The 24,725-nt window shown below is 40.3% G+C and overlaps 1 protein-coding gene across 13 annotated transcripts in view; it reads left to right on the forward strand.

Moving 5' to 3' along the window:
* Positions 1–24,725, forward strand: part of ANKS1A (ankyrin repeat and sterile alpha motif domain containing 1A) — a 114,958-nt gene that overhangs the window by 57,760 nt on the left and 32,473 nt on the right. For 8 of the 13 annotated variants that reach the window (XM_082226821.1, XM_082226829.1, XM_082226827.1 and 5 more), the window contains 3 exons: positions 10,248–10,298; positions 11,928–11,994; positions 21,282–21,388. In XM_082226821.1, the coding sequence (XP_082082947.1) occupies positions 10,248–10,298; positions 11,928–11,994; positions 21,282–21,388 (225 nt within the window). The remainder of the gene's footprint in view (positions 1–10,247; positions 10,299–11,927; positions 11,995–21,281; positions 21,389–24,725) is intronic. The other 5 variants (XM_082226828.1, XM_082226830.1, XM_082226823.1 and 2 more) reach the window with 2 other exon arrangements.

Below are 24,725 nucleotides of genomic sequence, written 5' to 3' on the forward strand. Positions count from 1 at the left end.
GATCTGACAGATTTTGGGGCATTAAATATAGAATTCTTGTTCTTGCACTAACTAAAGATCACACGTTACTAGAGCGATAGTTTTTTTGTTAGTATGAATTTGCAGTGATAATATATAATAAGAAAAGTTATATGCAGCGGCAAAAATTTGTCAGGTGAATTGGAAAAGTTTCTGGTAAACGCTGCCACTACTGTATATGGTGAAAAATGAAACTACACATTCTTTTTTAAAAGCAGCATTAATTTACCTGTGGAAGAAGAAGACTCTTCCTCAAAACATGTTTTGCTTTCTTGAAAATACATGGATGATTCTTTAGTCATCCATGTTTTGTTTCAGAGCTTCAGATCCCAAGCTTGTTCCAGATTCCCAGCTGATCTTTACCTGACTGCTTAGGATCTAGTTTTCAGTCTGTGTTGCTAACCTTTCCATCGTAATCCATTCAAGATGAAAGTGAGCTGTCTGATTTTTTTGAAAGGAAAGGCAGCCAGGGTACATATTTCTGCAAAGATTGCTATGTCTTTAGTCCATGTCCAGATAATATTCCTTGTTAAGGAAAGGCCATGCATTTGGTTAGGTAATTTGTAAGGCATGCGACTTTATTTTATTACTTTGAATTCAGATTAATAAGAATAGCATTAAATTTTCAAGTCTTCGATATTGGTGCTGCCAAGCTCTTAACAGGCAAGCCTACTATATTATGTATATGTGGAATGAAATAACAGTGAACTTACAAACCTATAATTCTGTGGCATGAAGCTGCTGACCAAATTAGCCAAGCATCATAAACTGCCCTGGCTTTGCTCTCTGTGTAGTAATTGCTATCTTGTGGAGCCCTGGTTTTGGTTTATAGGAAGGATAGTGACAAGTAATATATTACCTTAATTATGCATTGGTTTTAGATTCCCTTAAGACTTGTGGTCCAATGTGGTCATGTAATTCATAAACTGAATCTTACGGTTTTTACTGCTCTTGGCTACTGAGAAGAATATGACTTCATATTTTCCTTTTACCCTTCTCAAATGCTAAAGCTGACCTTCATTGGTAGCTTTTCACATGTTCTGGGACATATTACTTGGCTTTGCCTTTCTAAGGCAATATCAGCATTAACTTATTTGCAGCTGATTTACCTGAAATGTGTATAATGTCTGTATGTGTATAAATGAACATAATTTTATTTGTGCAGAAGACCATAGATTCTATACATGCTCTTGATGGTATCTACACCATTATTGCTATGGCTAGTGGCTAATGCAAATAAAGTTCCTATGTATGTATCTACAGCGCTATAAACCTGAAGGTATGAGAATTGTTTTGGTTTTAGTCTTATGTTGTTGTGCTTACTTTTCTATGGACCAACATGGATTGTATCTGTGATCACACAAAAAGCAACCTTTGTGGGGTTTCTAGTTTCATTGCATGTCAGGAAGCAATGAGAAGAAATAACAATGTATTGGAAGCCATATTTGCAGAGGTCTGCCAGACCTACGGATTGCTAGGAAATAAGCTGATTACCAATTTTTTTATCTTCAGGAAGTGCTACTTCTCTATAGACTGGGGTAGGCAGGCTTCATGCTTGCAGGAACTTTGTTGGGGTTTTTTTGCTAGAACTTGTCACTCACCAACTAGAGACAGATGCAAGAAGCAGATGCTTAGAATTAAAGAATTCTGAGACTAGAAGTTTTATTTTATGCCAAAACTGAACTGAAATTACAACCCTTTCACAAACAGAAACACACAAACTTTTTTTCTTTTTTTTTTGGCTTCTGCAGATTCAGCAGGATGGCAGAGTAATTTTGTTGTCATTGCTAAACTGGGAGTCAGAAATTCTTGCTGATCTGCTTCAAATCACATCTTTCAGTAGGTTCTGATCTACTTTCTGGCCACTCCTGTTTTAGGCTGTCTTGAAATGGGCTCTATTTTCACAATGAAAATAGTACTTCAGGTTTAGTTGAGGCTGTTACAGCTCAGCAGCTTCTTAGCCTGCACTGCACTGCATTGTAAATTATATTTTACAATGTGCCCATATGCCAAGAGCTTAGGCTCCATAAAGCCTATTTATTAGCTTTGCCTTTTCTAAACTATATTTGTGTCAAGAGGTTTTTTAAATTGAGCATATGAAGTTTCAGCTTCCTCAGAAAATAGAAGAGACTAATTACATTAAAATACAGGCAACTCCCCGTTTGTGCAGGGGTTGAGTTCAGGGTCATTGTGCATGTCAGCATTTCTGCGTAAGCCCGTTCCACCCCTGTCCTGGGCCTGAGACCAATGCACGTGTCAGCAGTTGCATGCCAATTGGACATGCACAAAATGGTCACCGCCTCTATTTAAATTTTCTTAATTAGATTAAGAAAAAAATGTTGGCTATGTTCTTGCCTTTTTTAAAAAACTAATTTACTTGGCACTCAACCTCAGGGAAAAAAGCAAGGCTCTTCTCAAACAGAGATTTTTTTGTATGGCTCATAATTAAGCTAAAGCAAGAATGAAAATGCAGTTTACATTTACTAATTTCTATGAGACTTTTTGTGTGCACTTCGTACAACAGCACAAGTACACCTGTAAGCTACAGTTGATTTTGGTCATTAGTAGCTAAGTAAACAAATCCTAAGAAGCTTGGCTGTTGTTTTGTCCCAACAGTAATGTAGGGTCACCATATTTCAAAAAGTGAAAATCCAGACACAAAAGTTGTTGAGCTCTTAGTTTTTGAGCTATTTTTAGTGAAATTCACCAAAATCTACACTTCCGACATGGGTTGCCACACATCCAGATTTTCCTGGACATTTATCCAATTCCCACCCAGACACTGTATCTGACGACCAAATCCCGGTTATGTCTGGGAAATTCCAGACATACAGCTACCCTACTGTAATGAGAAGCATAGTACAGTCATACCTCGGGTTGCAAACATGATCTGTGTGGGTATTGGAAGACACAGGATCTACCCACCTTGGAAGAATGGCAGATGAAGGTGATAGACTATATGGGACTGGCTGAAATGACTGGCAGAATCCGAGACCAGGGGAAAGAGACAGCGGAAGAAGATTGGAAGAAATTTAAAATTTACCTTAAGAAGAATTGTAAAATTAATGAGTGTTAAAATGTTGTAGTTATAGAAAGTAAGGGATTACAGCTGTAAAAGATCAAGTAAAAGAAAAGAAAAGGAAAAATTGGATAAGATTAAGGGGAAGATTTGCTGAAACAAATTTGGGAATTGGAATGCAGAAAGGGGAGGTATGGGGAAGTCGGCGAAATAAGTTTTAAGAAGAAAAAGGATATGAAACTATATATGTTTGTTTTTGTGTTTGTATGTTTGTATTGTGTATTGTCTGTGTTTATATAAATTGTGAAAAACCAATAAAAATTTTATTAAAAAAACCATGATCTGTGTGGGAGGCACGTTCGCAACCCACAGCGTTGCGTCTGCGCACACACGTGATGAGATCTGGCGCTTCTGTGCATGCGCGTGACATTATTTTGCGTTTCTGTGCATGCGCAAGCGCCGAAACCTGGAAGTAACCCGTTCTGGTACTTCTGGGTTCAGTGCGGTCCACAACCCGAAAACGTACAACCCGCAGCATTCGTAACCCGAGGTATGACTGTATAGCATTCCACATCCATATGGCCTGTGTTTTAGGTTTTACTGTACAATTAACTATTATCTAAATTCTCATGTTTTGTGCGGTGTGAGGGAAATCCATTCATACCCTAAACCCATAGTGTTCTTTTTGATGCTTGCTAGCTAGTCAGTTTCACTACAAATTTAATCAGATTTCTTCTTCATTGTGCTGTTGTGTACATTTAGAAACAAAGAATTGAAAATTAACACCAACATAACCTTATCCAGAGTTCTGTTTTGCTGTTATTTTGTAAGATATAGTTTGGACTGTCAAATCAAAATACTGTGCACTTCTAGTTTGTGGCTTTTAGAAGTATAGAACATAACACAGAACAAAAATAGATTATATTTTATACAACTTTTCAGTTGTAGCCCAAAATATACATGTAAAAGGTAAAGGTAAAGGTACCCCTGCCCGAACGGGCCAGTCTTGACAGACTCTGGGGTTTGTGCGCCCATCTCACATCTATTGGCCGGGGGCCAGCGCTGTCCGAAGACACTTCCGGGTCACGTGGCCAGCGTGACAACGCTGCTCTGGCGAGCCAGAGCAGCACACGGAACGCCGTTTACCTTTCCGCTGGTAAGCGGTACCTATTTATCTACTTGCCCCGGGGGTGCTTTCGAACTGCTAGGTGGGCAGGCGCTGGGACCGAGCAGCGGGAGCGCACCCCGCCGCGGGGATTCGAACCGCCGACCTTTCGATCAGCAAGCCCTAGGCGCTGAGGCTTTAGCCCACAGCGCCACCCGCGTCCCTCTTTTCAGTTGTAGCCCAAAATATACATGTAGTCAGGGCTTTTTTCATGACACCACTCACTTTTTGCTGCCTGTGGCACCCAATTTGTGCTGGCACCTATGACACTTATATCAATATATAAGTACTGACACCTCACTTTTTTACCCCCCAAAAGCACTGCATATAGTTCTTCCGCAGTGTCTTCCACCCACTGTTTTGCTGATTACTTTTTTACTATTTTGTTATCACAAATCCCTGCTACAAATAAACACAACCTCTTTCCCATAATCATTAAACCGGTCACTACTGGGTAATATTACCTCATATGCATTGATTTTATAGGAAAGAATAATTGAAGTTACAGTAATAAAACATTGTTCCTTAGAGTTCCATGATAGTTGACAGATGCACTGAACTGTAGTGGGAACACACAATGCAGGCAAGAGAAGCAACTTGTTACTTTCAGAGCTGCTTGACATTTTAAGTAATAGCCCCAGTTTGACTGGGGGAAAAAACCATAGGAAAGAGAAACACTTGGGGATGCACCCTATAGATATGTTGTTGCTACTCCCTGGAACCTCATGCAAAGGTACATACACCAAGCTTTATGTGGCAGCAGCAAGTCCAGGTAAGCTTGTCAGCCTCTTTCTGTAATGTTCTGAAAGGGATGAAGGAGGTCTGAAGTTGTATACAATATTTTTTAAAACACTAGATTTGCTGCAGTGACATTTGGTAGTTCCTGGACCTGATAGGGTTACCTGTGGCCAAGGGGGTCATGTAGGTGGGGCCAGTAAAGTCACATGGGTGGGACCAAGGAGGTCTCATTGACAGGACAAAGTTCTGATTTTCTATTCACCCTCCTCGCTTGCAGAGGTGTTGAAACAAATGCATTGCAGTTATAGGAGTACTTGGTGCCTAAGTAAACTGAAAAGTGTCTAACCATATTTAAGATGGGTCCTGCTGTCAAAATTCATAGTGTAAGTTAATGTCACAACAACCATACATTACTCGGAAGCAAGTCTTACTAAATTCAGTTGGGATGGTTTCCACCTGGGATTGGAACGTGAATTGGTTACTCTGAAAGGTGCCAAATGTCCCCCTAACCTTCCAGGCTTATGGAAAAAGATTGTCCTCCCCTCTCCAACTTACCTACTACTTTGCCTTCTTTCCAGAATGCAGAGGAATATTAAATGGACTAGGGTGTAGGAAACCAGGGTTGAAACCACTGCTCAATTATGAAATGCCCTGGTGACCTTGGGCTATTCATTGGGTTGTGAGGATAAAATGTGGAAGAGAAGAATCATGAATGGCATGAAAAGAAAACAGGCTCACTTGCTTTAATTGATTCAATAAGATAAGCTGGTTATAGAAGAGCAGCAACATGAACAATCTAATTCTGTTAGCTACCTGTCTACTCTGAAATAAGTCCTAATGAATTCAATAGTGCTTATTCCTGGGTAACTGGTGTTAATTTATTAACTGTAGTTATATCACCTCCCTTTAATTTAGTTAAAACCCTAAATGAAAATCAGAACACATTATGCAATTTAAATATTATTAAAAATATACTTCAGGTTAATATTTTCCCCCTTCCATGCTTACACAAAAGATAAGTAAACAAGGGTCCTATTCTGAGTATCTATCTTTCTGGCACATGCTGCAGATGGCAGACCAGGAAAAAAGCATGGTTCTGATTGGCTTGTGAACACCTACAGGAAGAATGCATGGTGCTAATTGGTTTAGGATGGGCTGATTAACAGAGAGCGCTACCAGTGGACACCCCCCCCCCCACTACTCATTCTAAATCTTAGCTCCCCCCATCACTCCTGAGGAAAATGGGGAGGAAAATGAGCAGAAGAATCCATTGCCGCACCAAAGCAATTTCTGTGGGAGAAAGATACTCAAGACATTCTGGTAGTGATTATTTTGATTGGCTAAGCAGAGATGAGCAGAAAAATCTAGTAAGCATCTCATTCAGTGGTAAATGCATTAATGATGACTGTGGGTGACAGTAGAAAGGCTGAACTATGGCTTTGCAGATTTGGGACGTGGGGGAGAGACTCAGAATGTTAGGAGGGTATGCCCCACTTTGTCCAGCAACTGATCCTTCACTGGTTTGCTGAAGAAAAGTTAAATACTGGATAAAGTTGAGAAGAAAAAAGCCTGTAGCTTGTGTTTCCCAAAGGATTAGTGGATAACATAGTAATAGGCCTTTTTTGGATGCGTATTAGCTTCTAGCTTTAAACAAGAAGCTTTAACTCCCCTTCAAACTTTCATGGTGATGGGCTGAAACCCACAAAACTGAGCTGCTCTTTGGTGCTGCTGACCAAAAATTATTTCAGAGTGTCTTTAAAAAATATGTCCAATCATGGCTGATAATAATCTGACTAGGCCTTTGGAGAAATTCTCCACTCCAGGCTATCACTTGTTTACAATGAAACCAACTTCCATAAGAGGTGGTGGACTATCCTTCCTTGGAGATTTTTAAGCCGAGGTTCTAGCTGAGATTCCTATATTGCAGGGCGTTGAACTAGATGACCCTCACAGTCCCTTCTAACTCTACACCCTACGATTGTATGAAATCCTAATACCAAATTGCTCGAAAAGTGAGCAAAGCATATGAATGCTCCACTATGGCAGCAATCCTGTGCATGCATGCATGCTTTGTACAAAAGTTTCATAGAACTAAGTGGCACTTGCCAGGATAAACATGCTGAGGGGTTGGTTTGGTGGTGGCATTCGCCTTGATGCATGATCGAGTGCACTGACAAAAGCAGTAATAGGAGTTGGTTAGAATTAACCTTCAACAACATTTTTGTGCTTGCACTCTGAGAAATAGCACTCCCCTGGAAAAGATGGGAGAAGCATGTGAAAGCTTTGATCTGTGCCAAGTTGACTCTATTGCATAAAGACTGGCAACTTGACAAATGCTTCCAAATATATTCCTGCAATCATTACTATGAGAAATCTTGCTTTTTTCAAAGATAGAGTGCTTACTAGATTCTGTTCAAATTTTTGCACCATGGATTGCCCACACATTAAATTCCCTGGTAGCAGTTCACCTCCCACGGTTTTGGAAGCTGTTAAACCAGGTTGACTTGCAACAGCATCACCATTTCCTTTTTATACTATCTTGGATTTATAATGTTGGCACAGTTAGATGCTTGTTACGTTGCAATGGGAATGATTTGTCCTTTTTGCAAGAAATTGTCGAGGCAGCAAACTGTATGTTGCTCCTTTTCTGTAGCACTTAAAAACATTGATCACAGAGAGACCTTTTATTTTGAATTTATTTTCAGCCTATCTACAGATAGTTACTACACGTACCATATGTAAACCACAACATGCACTGAGCTGTGTCTCTCTGCTGTACTGTTTTTATATGAATGGCTGTGCACAAGCATGGAATTTTATGCTTGGCACAGAAATCTGTAACCCAAGCACTTTAAAAAAAGAAAAAAAAAGAAAGAAATATCAGTGTTCTTGGCCTTATGGGGATGGCAGTAGGTTCAAAGGGATAGCTAGATTAACCTCAGAAGCAATTCATAGGATTGTTAGTGATCAGAAGCCAGGGCTTCAGAGACATCACCCAAAAATTAAACAGCAATTTCTGAAGTTGACTTGAGAACTGCTTAAAGCAAAATGCAGACAAAAATAGCATGGGCATACCAGGAAGCAGCTTTGCCTAAAGCAGCTCTCATGCCAAAATGCCCTTTGACTTTTTAAATTCAGAGGTTATGGGGGGTTCTACATGGGGAAACTGTTTCAATGGGATTTCGTGAGAAGTATCTAAATGGGAGGGGTGCACACGCCTTTCGTTCCCTGTTTGTCAGTTTGATACTGACGGCCCTGCAGCACTAAGGCAGAACTAGTGCCGTTTGTGATGCATTTTTAATTATTTCATCAAAACTGAAGTAACTTGGCACAGAAGGGAGTTCTATGCGTTCCCTTCATTGAAGTTCATTGAGCTATTTTTTATCCTTAAAAACACTCTTGAAACAAATTAGCAGAGACTGGGAAAAGCAAGGTGGGCAGCCTTGAAGCATCCCTCAGGGCATTTACCTTTTTACAGAAGAATTTTATGTTTAAGTGTTTTATGCATCAGCTGGGATTGAAGAGGCAAAAGATATTAACAGACATGGAAGTTCTGTTTGTTTTCCAGCACAGAGTATGTCAAGCTGCTTTTGTTAGTGCATGCTAAATGAAGCCTTTTGGCAAATGTCCACATTTCCACTAAGGGAGGGGCACAGCTGTTCTAAATGGAGGGACTTTGTTAGGCTTAAATGCTGAGGCACTTGCATGTTGGGTGTGCATAATAGGATTTGTCGGTGGAGCGATAAAAGAGCAGAGCTAGTTACTGTTACCAAAATGGACTGTTTACTTGGACTCCTCTATTTCTCCCCACCCCACCCAAAAAATCTACCGCCAACATTTTTGGATAACAAAGCATTGAGCTAGTGAAGGCTTCAAAGCATCTGTAAATCTCTGACCTTCTAGATTGCAGCTGTTCTTCAAGGGTAAACTTGAGGTGCCCTTTGAAAATTATGAATGTAATAAATACAGTAATAAGTATAGGGAATTGTTGCCAGGTGGGCCACAAAGAATAGGTACTTGAATTTGCCTAGTGGTTACTATTTAACTTGATTATAAGCTTGTGGGTTTCACAAGGCCCTTCAGATATTAAGCCACCCCATGCTACTCTCATATAACTTTGGTGCATAAGAAATCTGAGGGTGTTTTTCTTTTAAAAAAAAGCAACCCCAAAGTTCTCACGTGAGGTTTTTTTTGTGATGTAAGCAAGTGTGTGTATGTGGGGAAGGAGAAAATGAATGGTGTATCATCTGAATGCAGTTGAACATGTGATTTGGATCCAAGGGTCTCTAGCATGACTGAAATGTCACTTCAACTCATGTAAGGGGGTAGAAAGATTCTCCTCTGAGCCTCTACACCAGGCATGGCCAAACTTGGCCCTCCAGATGTTTTGGGACTACAATTCCCATCATCCCTGACCACTGGTCCTGTTAGCTAAGGATGATGGGAGTTGTGGTTCCAAAACATCTGGAGGGCCAAGTTTGGCCATGCCTGCTCTACACAATATCTCACAAGGTAGGCTTTTCATAAAGCACTGAGCGGCAATCAGGGAGAGAGAGCAAGATAGTCCCATTTCATGAGTAGGGCACTGCTCCTGTGTCTTGCTATCTAAGCTGCAGTATATGCTTTTGGGAGAAGCATACTTTTAGACTTCAAAGAAGTTCTCTACACTCTTATACATGTTGGCATTTGTTAGGAATAAAAAGACGTCATTCAGCTGAAAGAACTGATCAAAATCCATGTTTCTATTGGGTCATCTTATGTATTCAGGAAATTTTTTTATTGGGTTGGACTATTTTGTGCATATTGGACTTCAAAATGCTTGTCTTTGTGTTTTTTTTATTCTTGCATCCCTATGGTCCCCATGACTGCAATCTAAGAAAGCTCCTTTCAGGATGTTGCCCCACAAGAAATACATAAAGTAACATAAAGTAACTATCTGTAAAGTACCTGCTTCTTAGCAGTATGAGAAACAGGAAATCTGAAAATAGTTTAGTGCACTAAAAACATTGGGAACCCTATTTCCACATCTGCTTTTGAGTATCTACCTCATTTTAATGTTAAATTGCACAGCCAACCATAGAAGTTGTAGAATAGTTTAAAACTTTACCTGCAGTGCTTAAGACCAGGAGGCAACTCATGGTACAAAAAAAAAAAGGGGGGGGGGACATGGCCCTTTATTAAATTCTGGCCTGAACTTGTGCTGTTCTGAATCAAACAGTCTTAAGAAGAGACCTTGCATAATCCATTCTCCTAGACAAAATTGTGCTTAACTTAATGGATTGAAATGCATGTTTTGCTCTTTCCCAGCAGTTTCAGCAGCAGGTGCCTGATGTCGTCGAAGTTCAATCTTTCTCCAATGTAAGAAACCTGCAAAACTTTGCCTAATCTGGGAAGCAGGCTGACTGCTGGGGTTGCTTAGTGTGCAGTTATTTTCTGCTTTCTTGGTGTTCGTGTTTTTCCTTTGCTGGGTTTTGAAAACATTTGAGTCTGTTCTGGTGCTATTTGTAGAGTTATATAAAAGTCAATGTGCTATATCAAACATGTTGTAACTCAAATGATTATTGGATAAAAATGCTTTTTCCTGCTGGAGGTCTTTGACATTTAGACATTATGCTACAAGCTTGCTTCTATAAAACCATACTGAGGGGATGTGAATTTAATGTCAATTTTTTAGAGGTAGCCCATAGAGGACCCTAAAAAAATGAGAGGAGTGGCCTTTCATTGCTTTTGAAAAAATTGCTAAAACAAAGCAGTGGTGTCTCAGCAGGAGTAAATTTAACCTATTGCTACTTTTGATGCTGTTTACTTGTTGTAGTGCAATTAATGTGCATGGTACTTTCCTCCCCCCAAAGTTTACAATCTAAAAGTTGATGCAGGAGAAGTGAGATGAACAGGGAAAATAAATGATTGTGTCTGTTAAATGTCCTTAGGCATTTGCTCATAAGAAGCAGTTCTACATTAATTTGGTAATTTGTCAGGGATGTCATCTTGAGAGTCAGTCTTCTCTTTCATAATAAGTTGATTTTATTATGGTAGCATAAGATAGCAGATCTTATGAAGAAATACCTCAGAAGTCTATTTCCACTGCTGTTAAAGTGCATCTTAAACTTGATAACTTAAATGAGATGTGCAGTAACTTGATATGTCAAGGTTTGTGGATTGAACAGTGCAGAACTAAATAGAGTATTAGATATCATTGTCTTGCAGGAATTGGGCATAAACCCATCAACACCATTTGCCATCCATGTCTATTCCTAGACAGTACTCCTAGGTCTTTGAGCATACAAACAAACCCAAAGAAGCTCCTCCTCCTCCTTCTTTCTCCAGGATTGCACAAGAAGCGCCTGGGCATCAAGCTCTGTAGGCTGAAGATCTGCTTAGATGTTGGTACTTAAGACCACTTGTCAAAGTACTTTTTAAAAGATGTAGAGGTGGTTTTTTTTTAAAAAAAAAAAAATCAAATCCAGAATGTGGCATTGACTGCAACAATGGATTCCTTTTTTTGAGATGTAAATGCTTGGGAGCATCTACATGAACCTGTAGTTCAGTTAGATTGACTGGCTTCTCTCTTCCTGGTTGAAACGTACTTTAGAATACTGCTGCTTTCTGTTCATGTTTTCCAGCTCATCCTAATGTCTTTGCAGCTTTTCAGTAGAAGCAACTTGGTATTGGGTTATTTGCCTTGAAGGTTCCCTTCTTATCTGAAGTGGCATATTCTTTATTGGTAGTGGGGAGTTTCTGTATTTTAAGGTGAGACCAGAGGAATAGATTATTCTATAGTATGAACAAATGTTATCACTTTCTTGCTAGTCATCAGCTTGGTAAGATGCTTGTATAGATTTCTCTCTCTTATATTTACCATGAATTTATTATTTCCAGACAGCAATACATATCTCTTGGACATGTACCTTTATACAATTATAGGATTAAGAAGCTCTCTAGTCAGGTGTTGCTCAATTATCACTAATAATTTCTTATGTTTTTCAGATTGAAAAAATAATGAGCTCCATTGGTGAAGGCATTGACTTTTCTCAGGAACAGCAGAGGATTTCAGGTACCATACTGAACTGCTAAAGGGTGTGAGTCAATTCAAACAAGTGAGAGAGCAGTACAAAAAGTTGGGCCCATTTGGGACTTACCATTGAGGAACCTTGTATTTCTCAACCCATAGTTGAGATATTCAGGTATCTTAAGGCTTCCCTTTAAGACCAGAAATCCAGATAAGAGGCAGCAATTTGCTATTCTGCAGTCCCTAATTAGATGGGGATATACATCAGTATTTATCTGCCAGCGGAATGGCCAAGGTTGGGGATCCCCCTCGAGTAAATTTGAGGGTGCAAGGTTTAGAGCTGTACAAGGGAGAAGAGAAAGCCAGCTTTCATGATATTGGATTATCACCCCTCATGCTTAATTTAATGGACTGGCTACCCCTACCCCTTTACTACAACTCCACTTTCACTGCTGCTGATACCATACATTTTATCTGACCCCAGTTTTGCCTTCCTTCACTTATTTATATATTTGCTTGTTTGAATCTATTCATGAATTACTAACCATAAAGTATCTCAAAATGATTTCACATGCTAAAAAAAAATAAAAAATCATATATGAAAATAGCTTTAAATCCAGTACAGATTCAGACTAGGATAAAGATCTCCACTTAAAAGGCTTGTTGAGGAAGGAAGCGCCTCTATATTTTGTTATGTGCTGCACACAACAGAAATGAGCTCTGTGTTCAGAGAGTTTACAATCTTTGGTGGGGTTAGGCAAAAAGAGACCACAGGGCGAGATGCAGCAAGAGCAGGGCTTTAAAAAGACACAGTACAATGGATTCCTTGTAGTTTGATCTGCTGCCTTTTTTCTACTTAGGTCTATTTGGCTCTTTTTTCCCTTTCCTTTTGTATAGTTTTTATATTGCATTTTTAGACATTTTAAATACTCAGGGGGGAAAATACCGTCTGTAAAAAAAAGAGGAGAAAGGGGAGAGGAGAGGGTGGGACACAAAGCACTTTTCAAGCAACCTTAAACCATCAGTATAAAGGGCCCATATGTCTGATAATTTCCTGGCTTGATTTCATTAATGAAAAATCACTTTCTAGATCTTGATTCTTGCATGTACATGAGCTAGAGCCCCACTTGCCCTGGGAAAAGATGCCTTTTATACCTCTTTCCTCAATCCCTTGCCGTCTTTCGTGGCAACCTTGACTGAGACTTTCTGACAAAGGTGGAAGACTGCATCCTAGTTCTACTCCCACCCCCATCTTCTCAAGCCTTCAACACTAATTTGTAGCAACATGAAGTCCTGAAGGTGGCATCTTCAAGTCATTGAAAAAGCCTTGCTGTAATAATTAAAGCACAATTTTCATCAGATTGCTTTAAGGAGTCTTGTAGTCTGGGGCAAGAGGAAGGGGGATAGCAAGATTTTTTCAGCAAAACTTCCTCATATAAGGAGTAGAGAATAAGTGATTTTTAAATTATCAGGAGTTCATCTTTGGTTAAACCTTGTGGCAGCTTGTGGAATATTTTAGTACGGTGTTCAAAAATGTGATGCAGAACAAAGCAGCAGTGACAGCCCATGGCAAAAACATGAAAACATTCAGACGTGCTGCAGCAGACTGACTTGCTTTTCAGAAAACTACCAGAAATGTTCCAAGTTTTTACAGCTCATTAAAGGGTGCTAAAATAAAATAAAAAAGACCACACATTTACTTCCACACCTGGAATGGAAGCATGAAGTAAGAATGTGGATTGAAATACAGCTACAAGCTGTAAGCTACTGCTTAGTTCTGATAACCCCACAGGTCCTCAGAGAGAAGACTGTTATACCCCCTTGCCCCACCCAGTTTTGCAGAAGCATTTTTAAAAATCTGAAATGAGCCTAAAGTGGTGAAGAAACCACAGAAACAGTCCAGTGAGGACTGATCATATTCAGTAGCCAAGGAATTTTTCAAAGAAAAAAAGCAGGAGGAGAGAGAAAGTGGCATGCCCTGTTTGGATGAAATGGCTGGCTGGACCTCTGAACAGAGAACTTGTATTAGGAGGGAGGGTACACCGCAACATATTGTTGCAGTTCCCACTTTTTTTTTTTACGTTATAAAGCAAGTTTAAGTTGAGAACTTAAAAAAACAAAATCCATGCCAGGCCAAACAATATAAGTATTTTGCTGGGTATATCTTTCATATTTGTAGCAGACAACATAGAAACAAATATGTAGTGCTATACATGAACCTAGAAGCCTCATCTGATACCACAGACTTTTCAAAAGTGTTGCATTGACCTATATGTTAATGGAACAGCTTATATACAAATTTTTTTATAGGATCTTCTACATACAGGCCAAGCACCTAGTAATCTATGCAGAAAAGACTGCAAGGTGGGAGTCACTTATTTCAATGTGGGTATTAAAGAAGACCAGTGTGTTTATGTTCATTGATCTTCCTTGTTTGGCAGAATTGCTTTTTCTGTAATTTGGTTGATGCAGAAAAATGTACTTTCTGGCAAATCAGTTAAACTAAAACATAATTTGCTTCTGTCAGTCGTCGTCGGTCCCCCCCCCCCCCCCGGCACTCCATAATGCTGCTCTGATTATTTGTTTATTTAAAAATATAAATTTATCAGCAACCTTTCGTTCTTGCTGGCCCAGTTCATATGTTACAGCAAACTACAGCCAATGGTTCACTGTGAATGCGGACATTGCTCCTGCTTCAATTCTCCCTTCCAGCAAGTGGGAGCAACTAACTACAATCATTGTCTTCGCATTATGTCCTACCTGGGGATCAAGATTTGTTTTGGTTCCAATGAACCATGATTGGTAAGCCAAGAACAAATATTGGCGTAACATCTTGGTTCATTTGGAGTGAAACGAACAATGATTCCTGGTTTGAATGTAATGCTAAGTCACGGATTAAGGTTTGTTGCTTGCGCTGGCTAAAGGAGGAGTGAAATAGGAGTCTCGTGTGTATCCACAGAAAATGTATGCCATTATTGGAGCACATTACTGGAAGTCATTCAATTTTCCTATAAAATCTGACTATGTGACTGTAGAACAAAAGTTATATGAAGGAAATTTGCTGGAGCTGCAGTCCAAGCAGATCCTTTCTCTTCTTATTCTGTAACAAGTTCAACATAAGGAATCATCTTCAAATTAGTTTAAGTTTCAAAAGAAACGTATCAGGCTGTTCTTTGGATTGGATTTCCCACCTCAGCATATTATGCCCCTTTCTGAAGAGGCTCAGTAATTGGTCCTGTTCGCATAAAGAAACCCTCCCTCCCTGCTTGCTTGCTTGCCTGCCTGCAGCGATCTTTTCAACTTACCTAAATTTACTCGCTTAAATTGGATAAATGTTGCAAATGTGTAGCTGTGCGCTTAAATTTGTCATCTGCTTTTAAAGGCATTTTGTAATACATATTTTTATTAATGGACATTGTAAGTGGAGGAAGGGTCCGTTGTGTTCATAGTCATAATCCTCTGATACAGGAGCAATGAACATTCCAGGAAATACTGCATAGCATTCAGCCTTGCTGAACGTGGTTCTTTTTACATAGTAGAAATAACAATTGCCTAGTGGAAGGAACTGATCCGAGGCCTTTGGAACTGTGCCACTCCCAGAAGCATAGCCTTTAGGCTACATGTTTATGTGTGGCCCATCAAATGAGACGTGCTTCTTCTACTGAGTACTACCATTAGAAATGGGTTGTCCCCTCTCCTGCTTGTGTGGAACATAACACTCTACAGTGGTGCCTCGCAAGACGAAATTAATTCGTTCTGCGAGTTTTGTTGTCTTGCGATTTTTTTCGTCTTGTGAAGCACGGTGTCGGAAAAGTTTTGGAAAAGCTTCAAAAATCACCAAAGTCTTTAAAAACCTCAAAAAAGGCTACCACACCGCGTTCTATGAGTTGCTCCTTGAATCAAGTCGCAACTGTATTAACGGTGTTAAGAAAAAGGAAACAAACTTGCAAGACATTTTCGTCTTGCGAAGCAAGCCCATAGGGAAAATCGTCTTGCGAAGCAGCTCAAAAAACAAAAAACCCTTTCGTCTAGCGAGTTTTTTTGTCTTGCGAGGCATTCGTCTTGCGAGGTACCACTGTATATTCTGTTGTTCAGTGTCACTCAGACTGCTGGCAGTTAGAGCTTCCCGGTGTCGCTCGTCAAGTTTTTGTTTCGTCATTTCCGATCTCACTTCAAAGACGTGAATTCCTAGGGTTTGCTTTTCCTTTAATTCTAAAATTAGAAGTGAGCAAAGGGCTATTCACAAGTCCACAGGTATACTCAAAGCATGGAGGGCGGAGGTGGTCATGCTAAACAGAATTATGGCAAGGGATGCCTATACATGTGCAGCTGAATTCCTGCTGATATAGAAAGTCTGCATGCACACAGCCCCCTTCCCTATGTTCTGAGCAGCATGTGAGTTGGTGCCAGGATCCACTCAAATAATGGGGGCAGCAGGCACAGTCTTCCTTTTCCTTCCACACATTGGGGTTATGTGCGAAAGGGTCTCTTATGGATGTCCCTTGTCTCTGTTCACGTACCAGTGACTGAAGTAACCAACCTTTAAATTTAAAAGGCTTGGGGTCTTCTTGCAGAGACTTTGGCAGAGGCTCTAGACCTTTCTTTCCTTTGGGATGTGCGGATGCCCTGTTCAATATAAACTGCATTTGCAAAAGCATTTGTTTTTCTGCAACAACTTGGCCTCGGGCCTCTATTTGCAATGTAAGGTTTGTATACTTTCCATCTGGTGTTAATCCACTTAATATTCTTACTTGAAAAAAATTACTGTGTTGGAGCAAAATGGCTTCATGGCATAAAATAACCCTCTCTTTGCTGCAGTTTTCTTGCAGGAGAGGATTCCCTTGGCATGGAGAGGTTGTATATAGTGTGCTGGTTTTACAGTGATTTCATCCGTCATTTCATTACCCAAAGCCAGAGAAGAATGAGTGGCCACTGCAACGTCAGTTTGCTTACATAAGTCTTGTTGCATTAGAGAGAATTTGGTAGCTAGTTAAACAGTATAGCTAAAATGTGTATTCTGCTGCACAAAAGCTCATTGCAATTTGCATCCAGTTCATTATTTTAAACACTGTAGTAAAGCTGACAGTATTATTCAGTGCAGTGAGTTAATACCTATTGTTCTTTTTAAGGATTGGCAATTTGCACCAATGTTCTCCTTTTGGTACAGATTGGTACAGACTAATGGTTTCCCAAGCCACTGACTAGGATCCACTAGTGGCCTCAGTGCCACAGCCTGTCCAAGGCCTCCTCACATGCCTGCCCTACTCCCTAGCCATGCCACTGCATTTTGGTTGGACCAGTGACAGCACCCATGCTGAGTACAAGTGATTGAGAAGCAGAAGTACAGTGAGGGAGGAGGGAATGAATGTCTCCCCCCTCTGAGGAGAAAGAGCCAGAGGGAGGTGTTGAAGGAAATGAGAAACTAAGATAAAATGCTGCTGTTAATGAATATTAATAATAAATAAAATGGGAATAGAAAGGAAAGGGATAAGAGAGGAGAGCTGTTATAGGAGGGATGAATGAAAGAGGACCAGGAAGAAGCTGGCATGCTGAGGTTAGGGGTGGGGTTAAGGTCCAGTTGAGTGTGAAAGCAGAATGGGAGAAGAAATTACAGGACATGACTAAAAATAGAGGCATGTGGAGGTGAGATGGGGAAAAATATAAAAGAGTAAGTCTTCTTCATGTAGAGCCTCTGGATCAGCAAATTCTACCTAAAACGAGGAGGCTGTCACAATACCTCCAGAGCAAATGTCTGTGCTTAGCTTGAGGAAACCTGAGCTATGAAACTCCTCAGCGCAATGGAAATGCTGTGACAAATAATTTAGCAATTTCCAAAGATGGATTATATATTTGTAGAAAATGATGTCAGTAATTGCCACCTGATTATGTCAAACCGCCTCTATCTGCCACCATTTTGAGATGGGCTCTGCCCCTGCCCCACCATTTTGTAACTGGTGGACCTCAGTAATTTTCAGCTATCTGAAGCAGGCCCTGGGGGTGGAAAGTTTGAGAGCCCCTGGTGTAGCTTTTTTCTTGGTGGCTGTAGTTGATATGTTTTCAATTTAGCACTCAAGTCTGCATTAAATGCATTAAATGCATTCTCTAATGCAGACCATGTATCAAGATACTGTCTGTTTATGTCTAGGCACATGCCCAAAATGAATGAGTGGTTTCTCCATAGTCTTATAGTGGTGTACAAACATGAAGGTACAGAGTCTTGATTATCAAGGTCATTTTGCTTTGCAGCCGGAGGGTTGCAATCCCATTATAATAAACTGCTACCAAATCCAAGGTACTCAGGGTTAAACTAATGTAGTAGCCTTCCTGGTGGCCAAAATGTTTTGGTGCTGCCTGAGTGACCTGTCCCTAGTTAAACACAGAGGGTAGGATTCTTTTAGCAGAAGCCCTATGGAAGGGCTTTTTCTTGGGCAACAGGGCTTTCCACACAGCATCTCCAAAATTGGCTTGGGGTGGGTGGGAGAACCCCCAGAACAGTGCATGAGGAGAGAGGAGAATTTCATTTGGCAAACTAATTCCAACTGGCAAATTCTAGCTTAATTCTCTTTTGCCATGCTATGCAAATGCAAAACACGTTAGACTTAAGTGGAAAACTATGAAACTACGTTGGCTGTCTTCATCAGTATCACAACATAAACAATTTCTTCAGACTCTCAAACTTGAAATGGAGTTGTGTTTTGATTTTGATTTTATATTCCAATAGTTAGGTGTTGGAAATTATACTTACTACGAAAACGCTGTTTAGGGCCTTTGCGTATATTCTGGCTCTGGTTTTCGAACATCCAAGCTAAAAACTTTCAGGGCCCTTGTACACTGCTGCTCCCAAATAATTATGAGAGAGTTTAGTAACTTGACTTCTTCATCCCCCCACAATGGCAATTCTGTTCCCCAGTAGCTTCACAAAAGTTGCCTTTGGTGTAATAACTACAGTATCAGATCAGATCTGTGGAGGCAAAGCATCTTTAATAATCCAAGACGAAGCAAATGCTACATGCAGGCATATAGAAAGCTGGTGTAATATGTTTGTTTCCAATTGGTCTGACTCCCTTCAGTCATGCTTACCTTTCAGTATCTGAAAATCTCAGCTCACGTCTGATAAATTAATCCCCACATACTGTATCCGTTTTATGCTGAAAAACCACACCACATGGCTCAGGGTAATCAAACAAATTTTTGAAGTTGCAATTTGAATATTGCAAAGCTGCCGTCTTATTTCTCTCTCCCTTGCCAGCTTCTGTTCTGAAACCTGATCACTGCTTCTGCTGGGAGGGGTGTGAGCATGAGGGGAGGGGAGGGAACAGCCAGTGAGAGAGCGAGAGACGTTGCAAGTGTGGAGCTTGCTGCCTTTAGACAAAGCAGTCTGCTGCAGCTCTCTGAAAGGGACACATGCTTGCCTGGGAAAATACCAGAGTCCTTTTGCCTGCTTATGGAGTAGAAAGGAATCAGCCCTGGATAAGGAAAGAATCTCTGGCCAGCAAGAGCCTGCTGCTTGGAATTTGGGGATATAGATGCTGTCCCTTTGCCCAGGCTTTGTCAGAGAAGGGAGGAGGAAATCTTTTGTGAGTGCTGCATCCCTTGTGCTGCAGTATGCATTAAGAAGGCTGGCCAGCTCCCGAGCACTCATTAACACTGACTTGCTTAACAGAGGATCTTTTCTGAAGGCCAGCGTAACAGGATCTCTAACCCCTCGATTGTTCAGATAATAGCCAGCACTGCATTGTGTAGGCAGTCTGGAAAGAAAGGGGTGGAGGCTAGTTTAGGATGTTCAGAACTTCTGATAACCACAGGGTTCAAAGACTGCAACCCCGGTGTCTTCATCAATATTTTGCAAATGCCCTTCAGTGACGGACATGCTAGGAAGACTGAGAAAATTCTGCGTGACTTGCATAGCAATTCCTCTGAGGACTGCAAAGACGTGGGCTCTGAACTTTCCTTGCTTCATCAAATATCACCAGTTCTGCACAGGGAAAGTAACAAGTTCCTAGACTCTCCTCTGATGTGTGGAGGGAAGAAGAGGCGTTCCATATAGCTTCTACGGGGCTCTTGGAAGAATTTATTTCTGACTAACCGGCTGAAAGGAGGTGCCAGGACATATCTAACCCTATCTGCTGCAGAGAAAAGGGGAGGGGGCGTGTTCATCTTGCTTGGCTTTCCTCACCCCCTTAAACCAACGAGCTAAGATGCTTTGTTCTGAAAGCTGTTCGTTATCTCAGTAAGGAATTTGAAGGTAGTGCTTGCCTTTAGTGGAAGAAAATGAAGGACGGGCAAATACAAGTCAACAAAGAACTGGCAGGAGCAGGCATGTTGGGTGGAAAATGAGCTGACCATTTATCTTTTTGCTCAGACTGGATGCTCCGGTATACTTATTTGTTCCAGTCTAGATGTTGACGCTGGTTCCCAGCCCAGATCAGTCAATACCGGCTGTCAGGATGTCATGCATCTGGATAGGTGATAAAATGACAGTGGCAGGACTTCCAAGCTCAGGCTTGTTGTCCCTCAGGCTTCCACTCCTTATAATAAAATAACAAAGAAAAGCCCCTACCATGGTTTGCCTGTTCCGGGACTGTTGGGGGGAAAAAAGTATAAATCTTTATTCTTCTACTGCAGTTTGTGTTTTTTGTTTTTGTTTTTATTTGTCTTGCATGTCTTCCTTTGGACAGCTGTTCACTAATCTGGCTGCTGCTGCTTTTCTGAACACCCATCGTGTCTGTTTGTCTCTCTCAGCTGCATGAAGATGTATTTTCTCTCTAACTGCTTTGCACCTCCAGTGCTAACAGTCTTCCTTACTGGCCTGTTGTACAAGGTAATGCATCTGAAGTTGCATGGATGCAAGCATCTGCTGGGCTGTGTTTATTTGTGAGCTGGCCCTCTCTTGTCTCTCGTGCCTGTAGCCTTGGCTTGGAATGATGCCTTGGAAAGTTTTCAGCCCCCTCAGATGAAACAAGGAGCTGACCCAGGAGGCTTGTGAGGTTTGGGATGCTTTTGCCTGGCAAGGAGCACACTTGAGCCAGAAAATCAGTGCATGTGATGCCTTGGCCCCAGGAATGGTTCTAAACAGCTTGGATTCAGAGTTTGTTTGAGTATAACCAGGAGACCGATTAACACTCTAGTTTGAACAGGACAGAAGCTTATTGTTCATGGTTTGTGTACAGAAGAGGAACTGTCTGTCAGCTAATTGTTGTACTCTCCTTGGTTTGGCTTCTTTATGGTAATGACTATGATGTGGCAATGCCACCTGTCTTCCTCAGAGTGCCGCTGCTACCGCCTTAATGGGTTTTCCTTTTTCAAGCGTCTGCCGATTCCTCTCTCGTCAGGTTCACGGATGCTGGAGCAGAGTGTTGGGGAGTGGCTGGAGTCCATCGGCTTACAGCAGTATGAGAGCAAACTGCTTCTCAATGGCTTTGATGATGTTCGCTTCCTGGTAAGTAGCTTTGTTGGAAAAAGTTACAAGGTTTTATTGGGACTTGCAGAGCTTACCTTTTGGAAAGCAAATTGAAACTTGTTTTGTACAATACAGATATATATTTGCATTATTTGGTTCTCAGATAAAACAGTTTATGCAGCACTGTCAGATCAAATTAAACACATCAAAGGCAAGGCTGAATTCTTTTGATTCTCTGGATGAGTACGGACATAGCACACAAAAAATCATTTTGGGGGGGGTTCTCCTATGTATTCATGAAAATCCCAAACTCATAGAAAGAACATCAAGAAAGCTTTTCTAGATGAATGGTTAAACTCAAGCTGTGTTGACACCTGGGTAGTAGATTAGTCTTACTTTGAGAGTTGAGCTACCAGCTTCAGATAGAAATGAACGACAGAAAAATGTTTGAATTCTTTCTGCAGTTGTTAACTCCTTGAACATTTTCAGCAACCTGCAGGCTAGAGATTATGTTGCTGGAATGATTGCATAGGCATGTATATTTGGGGGCTTGTTTAAATGCTGCTGCTTCAGCTGGTAAAGATGCATTCTCTACTAAGTATTGCAGAAGCAAACTCCTGTGCTTTCCTCTCTAAACCATTTCACATATGTAGGATGGATCTCAACTATTTTGATTTTCTTTAAGAACCCGTTCCCAATACTTCCTCATATCTATGGACAGGACAGTTCAATACAGAATAAGCTTTGGCCATTCTGGTTAAATTACATAATAGGTGTAGTATCCTTGCCTTGGTATTCATATCACTTAGCTGCTTAAAGCACAACATTGTTTATGCAATCATTGTTGCTGAACATTAGTTGGCCCTGTCAGCACTTAGCTAAATTAGGCTCAATCATTCATCAGCACTAGGAAGGAATAGATCCTTACCGAGGGGATCCTTGCTAAGTTTGAATTATTAACATGCCAACTTCCTTTAAGAAGTCGTTTTATGAAAGAAGCAAAGGTTTAGTATCCTAAAATGATGGGTTATCACCCTTTGGTCCATTTTCACAGAAAATGTAAACCACACATTTGCAAATCCTTAATCACAGTAGACTTTTTTTTGTCAGTCTCCACCTTCCTAAAGGCAGATGCAAAGGATTTTGAATTGCTTAAAAAAGCTTGAGCATAGCAATGTCTCTCTGTTCACTTTGCTGATTTTTCAGGAAAGGTTAGTATCTAATTTCAGAATTACCTGCAAGTCCAGAGTTTGAAAACTGGTCAGATATCCCTTCTTGAACATGTTAAAACACTAGCCATGCAAAACAAGTAAATTTTCTTTTGAAATGGAGACAACTCAAATCTTTTAGCTATCAAAGTGGACTAGGCTTTCACAAAATCTTGTTAGGGTTAACCACTTCAGGTAGTGCTTTTCTTAAATAATCAGAGTAATGTTTATTTGTTCACTTAAAGGTGTAGCCTTCACTAAGAGATTTAGGAAGATTAACAAAATATTAACTGTTTACAGTTAATGACTATTCTGTAAGTGGTGGATGACTGGAATTAATAACACCTATACAAACTGTTAGTATCATTCATACTGTCAGGGGGAAAGTATGTAGGGGACAACTTATTTATAATTGCTCCTTCTAAGCCTCTTACATGCATTTAAAATTTAAAGTTCCTCTATTTCAGACTTAAGACCACACCTGTCTTTATTGGGACTCCATTATTGCTGCCACCTTGAATTTTTAGGAAAGTATACTTTATATTTTACAAAGCAGGAAAATGAAATAAAAGGAACATGGATACATTTGCCAGGCATTTTTCTTATAAACAGTGACTGTCACAATGCCCATATCCAGTAGTTTCAAAAGAAAGAGAACCAATTTAACAAAAGAAAGAGAACCAATTTACTATCTTAGTCCCATCCAGTGCAAATGATTAGATAACTTTCTCCAGCATATTTTAGATACCTCTTCTGAAATAATAATGTGGTGATATATTCGTGTCTTAATGAATGTTGGCAGACATAAATACATGTTAAATACACGCCAGTGTGGTGTAGTGGTTAAGAGCGGTAGTCACGTAATCTGGGAAACCGGGTTCGTGTCTCCGCTCCTCCACATGCAGCTGCTGGGTGACCTTGGGCCAGTCACACTTCTGTGAAGTCTCTCAGCCCCACTCACCTCACAGAGTGTTTGTTGTGGGGGAGGAAGGGAAAGGAGAATGTTAGCCGCTTTGAGACTCCTGAAGGGGAGTGAAAGGCGGGATATCAAATCCAAACTCTTCTTCTTCTTCTTCTAATAAACAAAGCACTGCTAAGTGTATGGTTTATTAATTTTTGGCAGTTAACATGCTACTTTTAAACTCCTGGCTACAGAAGAAAGTAATATATTGTATTACCATATTAGTTCTGTTAAGAAGTGCTCCAAGCTTTGGGATATTCTGCATTTCCTTTTTAAGGATCTTTCTGAAGTGGGAAGTTTTGAACCCAAATACTTGATGCAGCTTATCTGACCTAAAGGCAGATTCTTGCATAGTTGTTCATGAGGTTACATAGCTGAATAAGAATGGGGTGTCAGATGTAACTTTTGCGCACATTAGGAACCATGCACTTGTGTGACCATTTTTCTTGCTGCAGTGCTCTTTATTACAGAATAATCAATTTCAGAAAATAGAACAGTGACATGAGAATCTTCCCTAAGCCCTTTCCATACCCATAATTACTTTCAATACCCTGGACAGCTCCCATATAGTACATGGTATATAACCCCAAATAAAGGGCTGTGTGACAGAAAATTGGATGTTGGTTACATTCTTTCGCTGGGATATTTTGAGTTACAAATATTCTCCTTTTGGTTTTGGTAGAAGAAGTGTAAGGATTACAACTGCTTCTTTGTGTAGCAAGAGTAGCATGTTTGCATGCTGCACTTCGTTTAAAGTGATCTCTTCCTCAAGGACTGTAAGATTAAAATGTTATGGTATGATCCCTGTGCAAGTTTCTACATTTCTTGGAAGCAATAGAAAATGTTTCTCTATAGAGTTTTAGTTGAGTTCCATGGATGGCTAGTTCAACCTATATATGTATATAAAGGGCATCATTCCAATTCTGATTTTCATTTATAATATTTTTTTACTTTAAAGAACACATCTTAGGGATTGAATCACTGCAGCTCTGTTCTCTACACCCCAGAGCAGTTTGATGTTCACAAGAAAGCCTAACATTGCTTCTGCACCTATTTTAAAGTGGTTGGTGGAATCCATTTTTTCTTTCATAGTGATGCCTTTAAGGGTACCTTTTTCAGTAACAGCTTAGTTCATAATTCTTCCATTATCTGTTACAATATATACATGCTTAACAGATTTAAGTTTTAGCCAAATAAGAAAGTAAAG

This window comes from Podarcis vaucheri (genome assembly GCF_965113315.1).
Source record: "Podarcis vaucheri genome assembly, chromosome: 6".
Lineage (NCBI taxonomy): Eukaryota > Metazoa > Chordata > Lepidosauria > Squamata > Lacertidae > Podarcis > Podarcis vaucheri.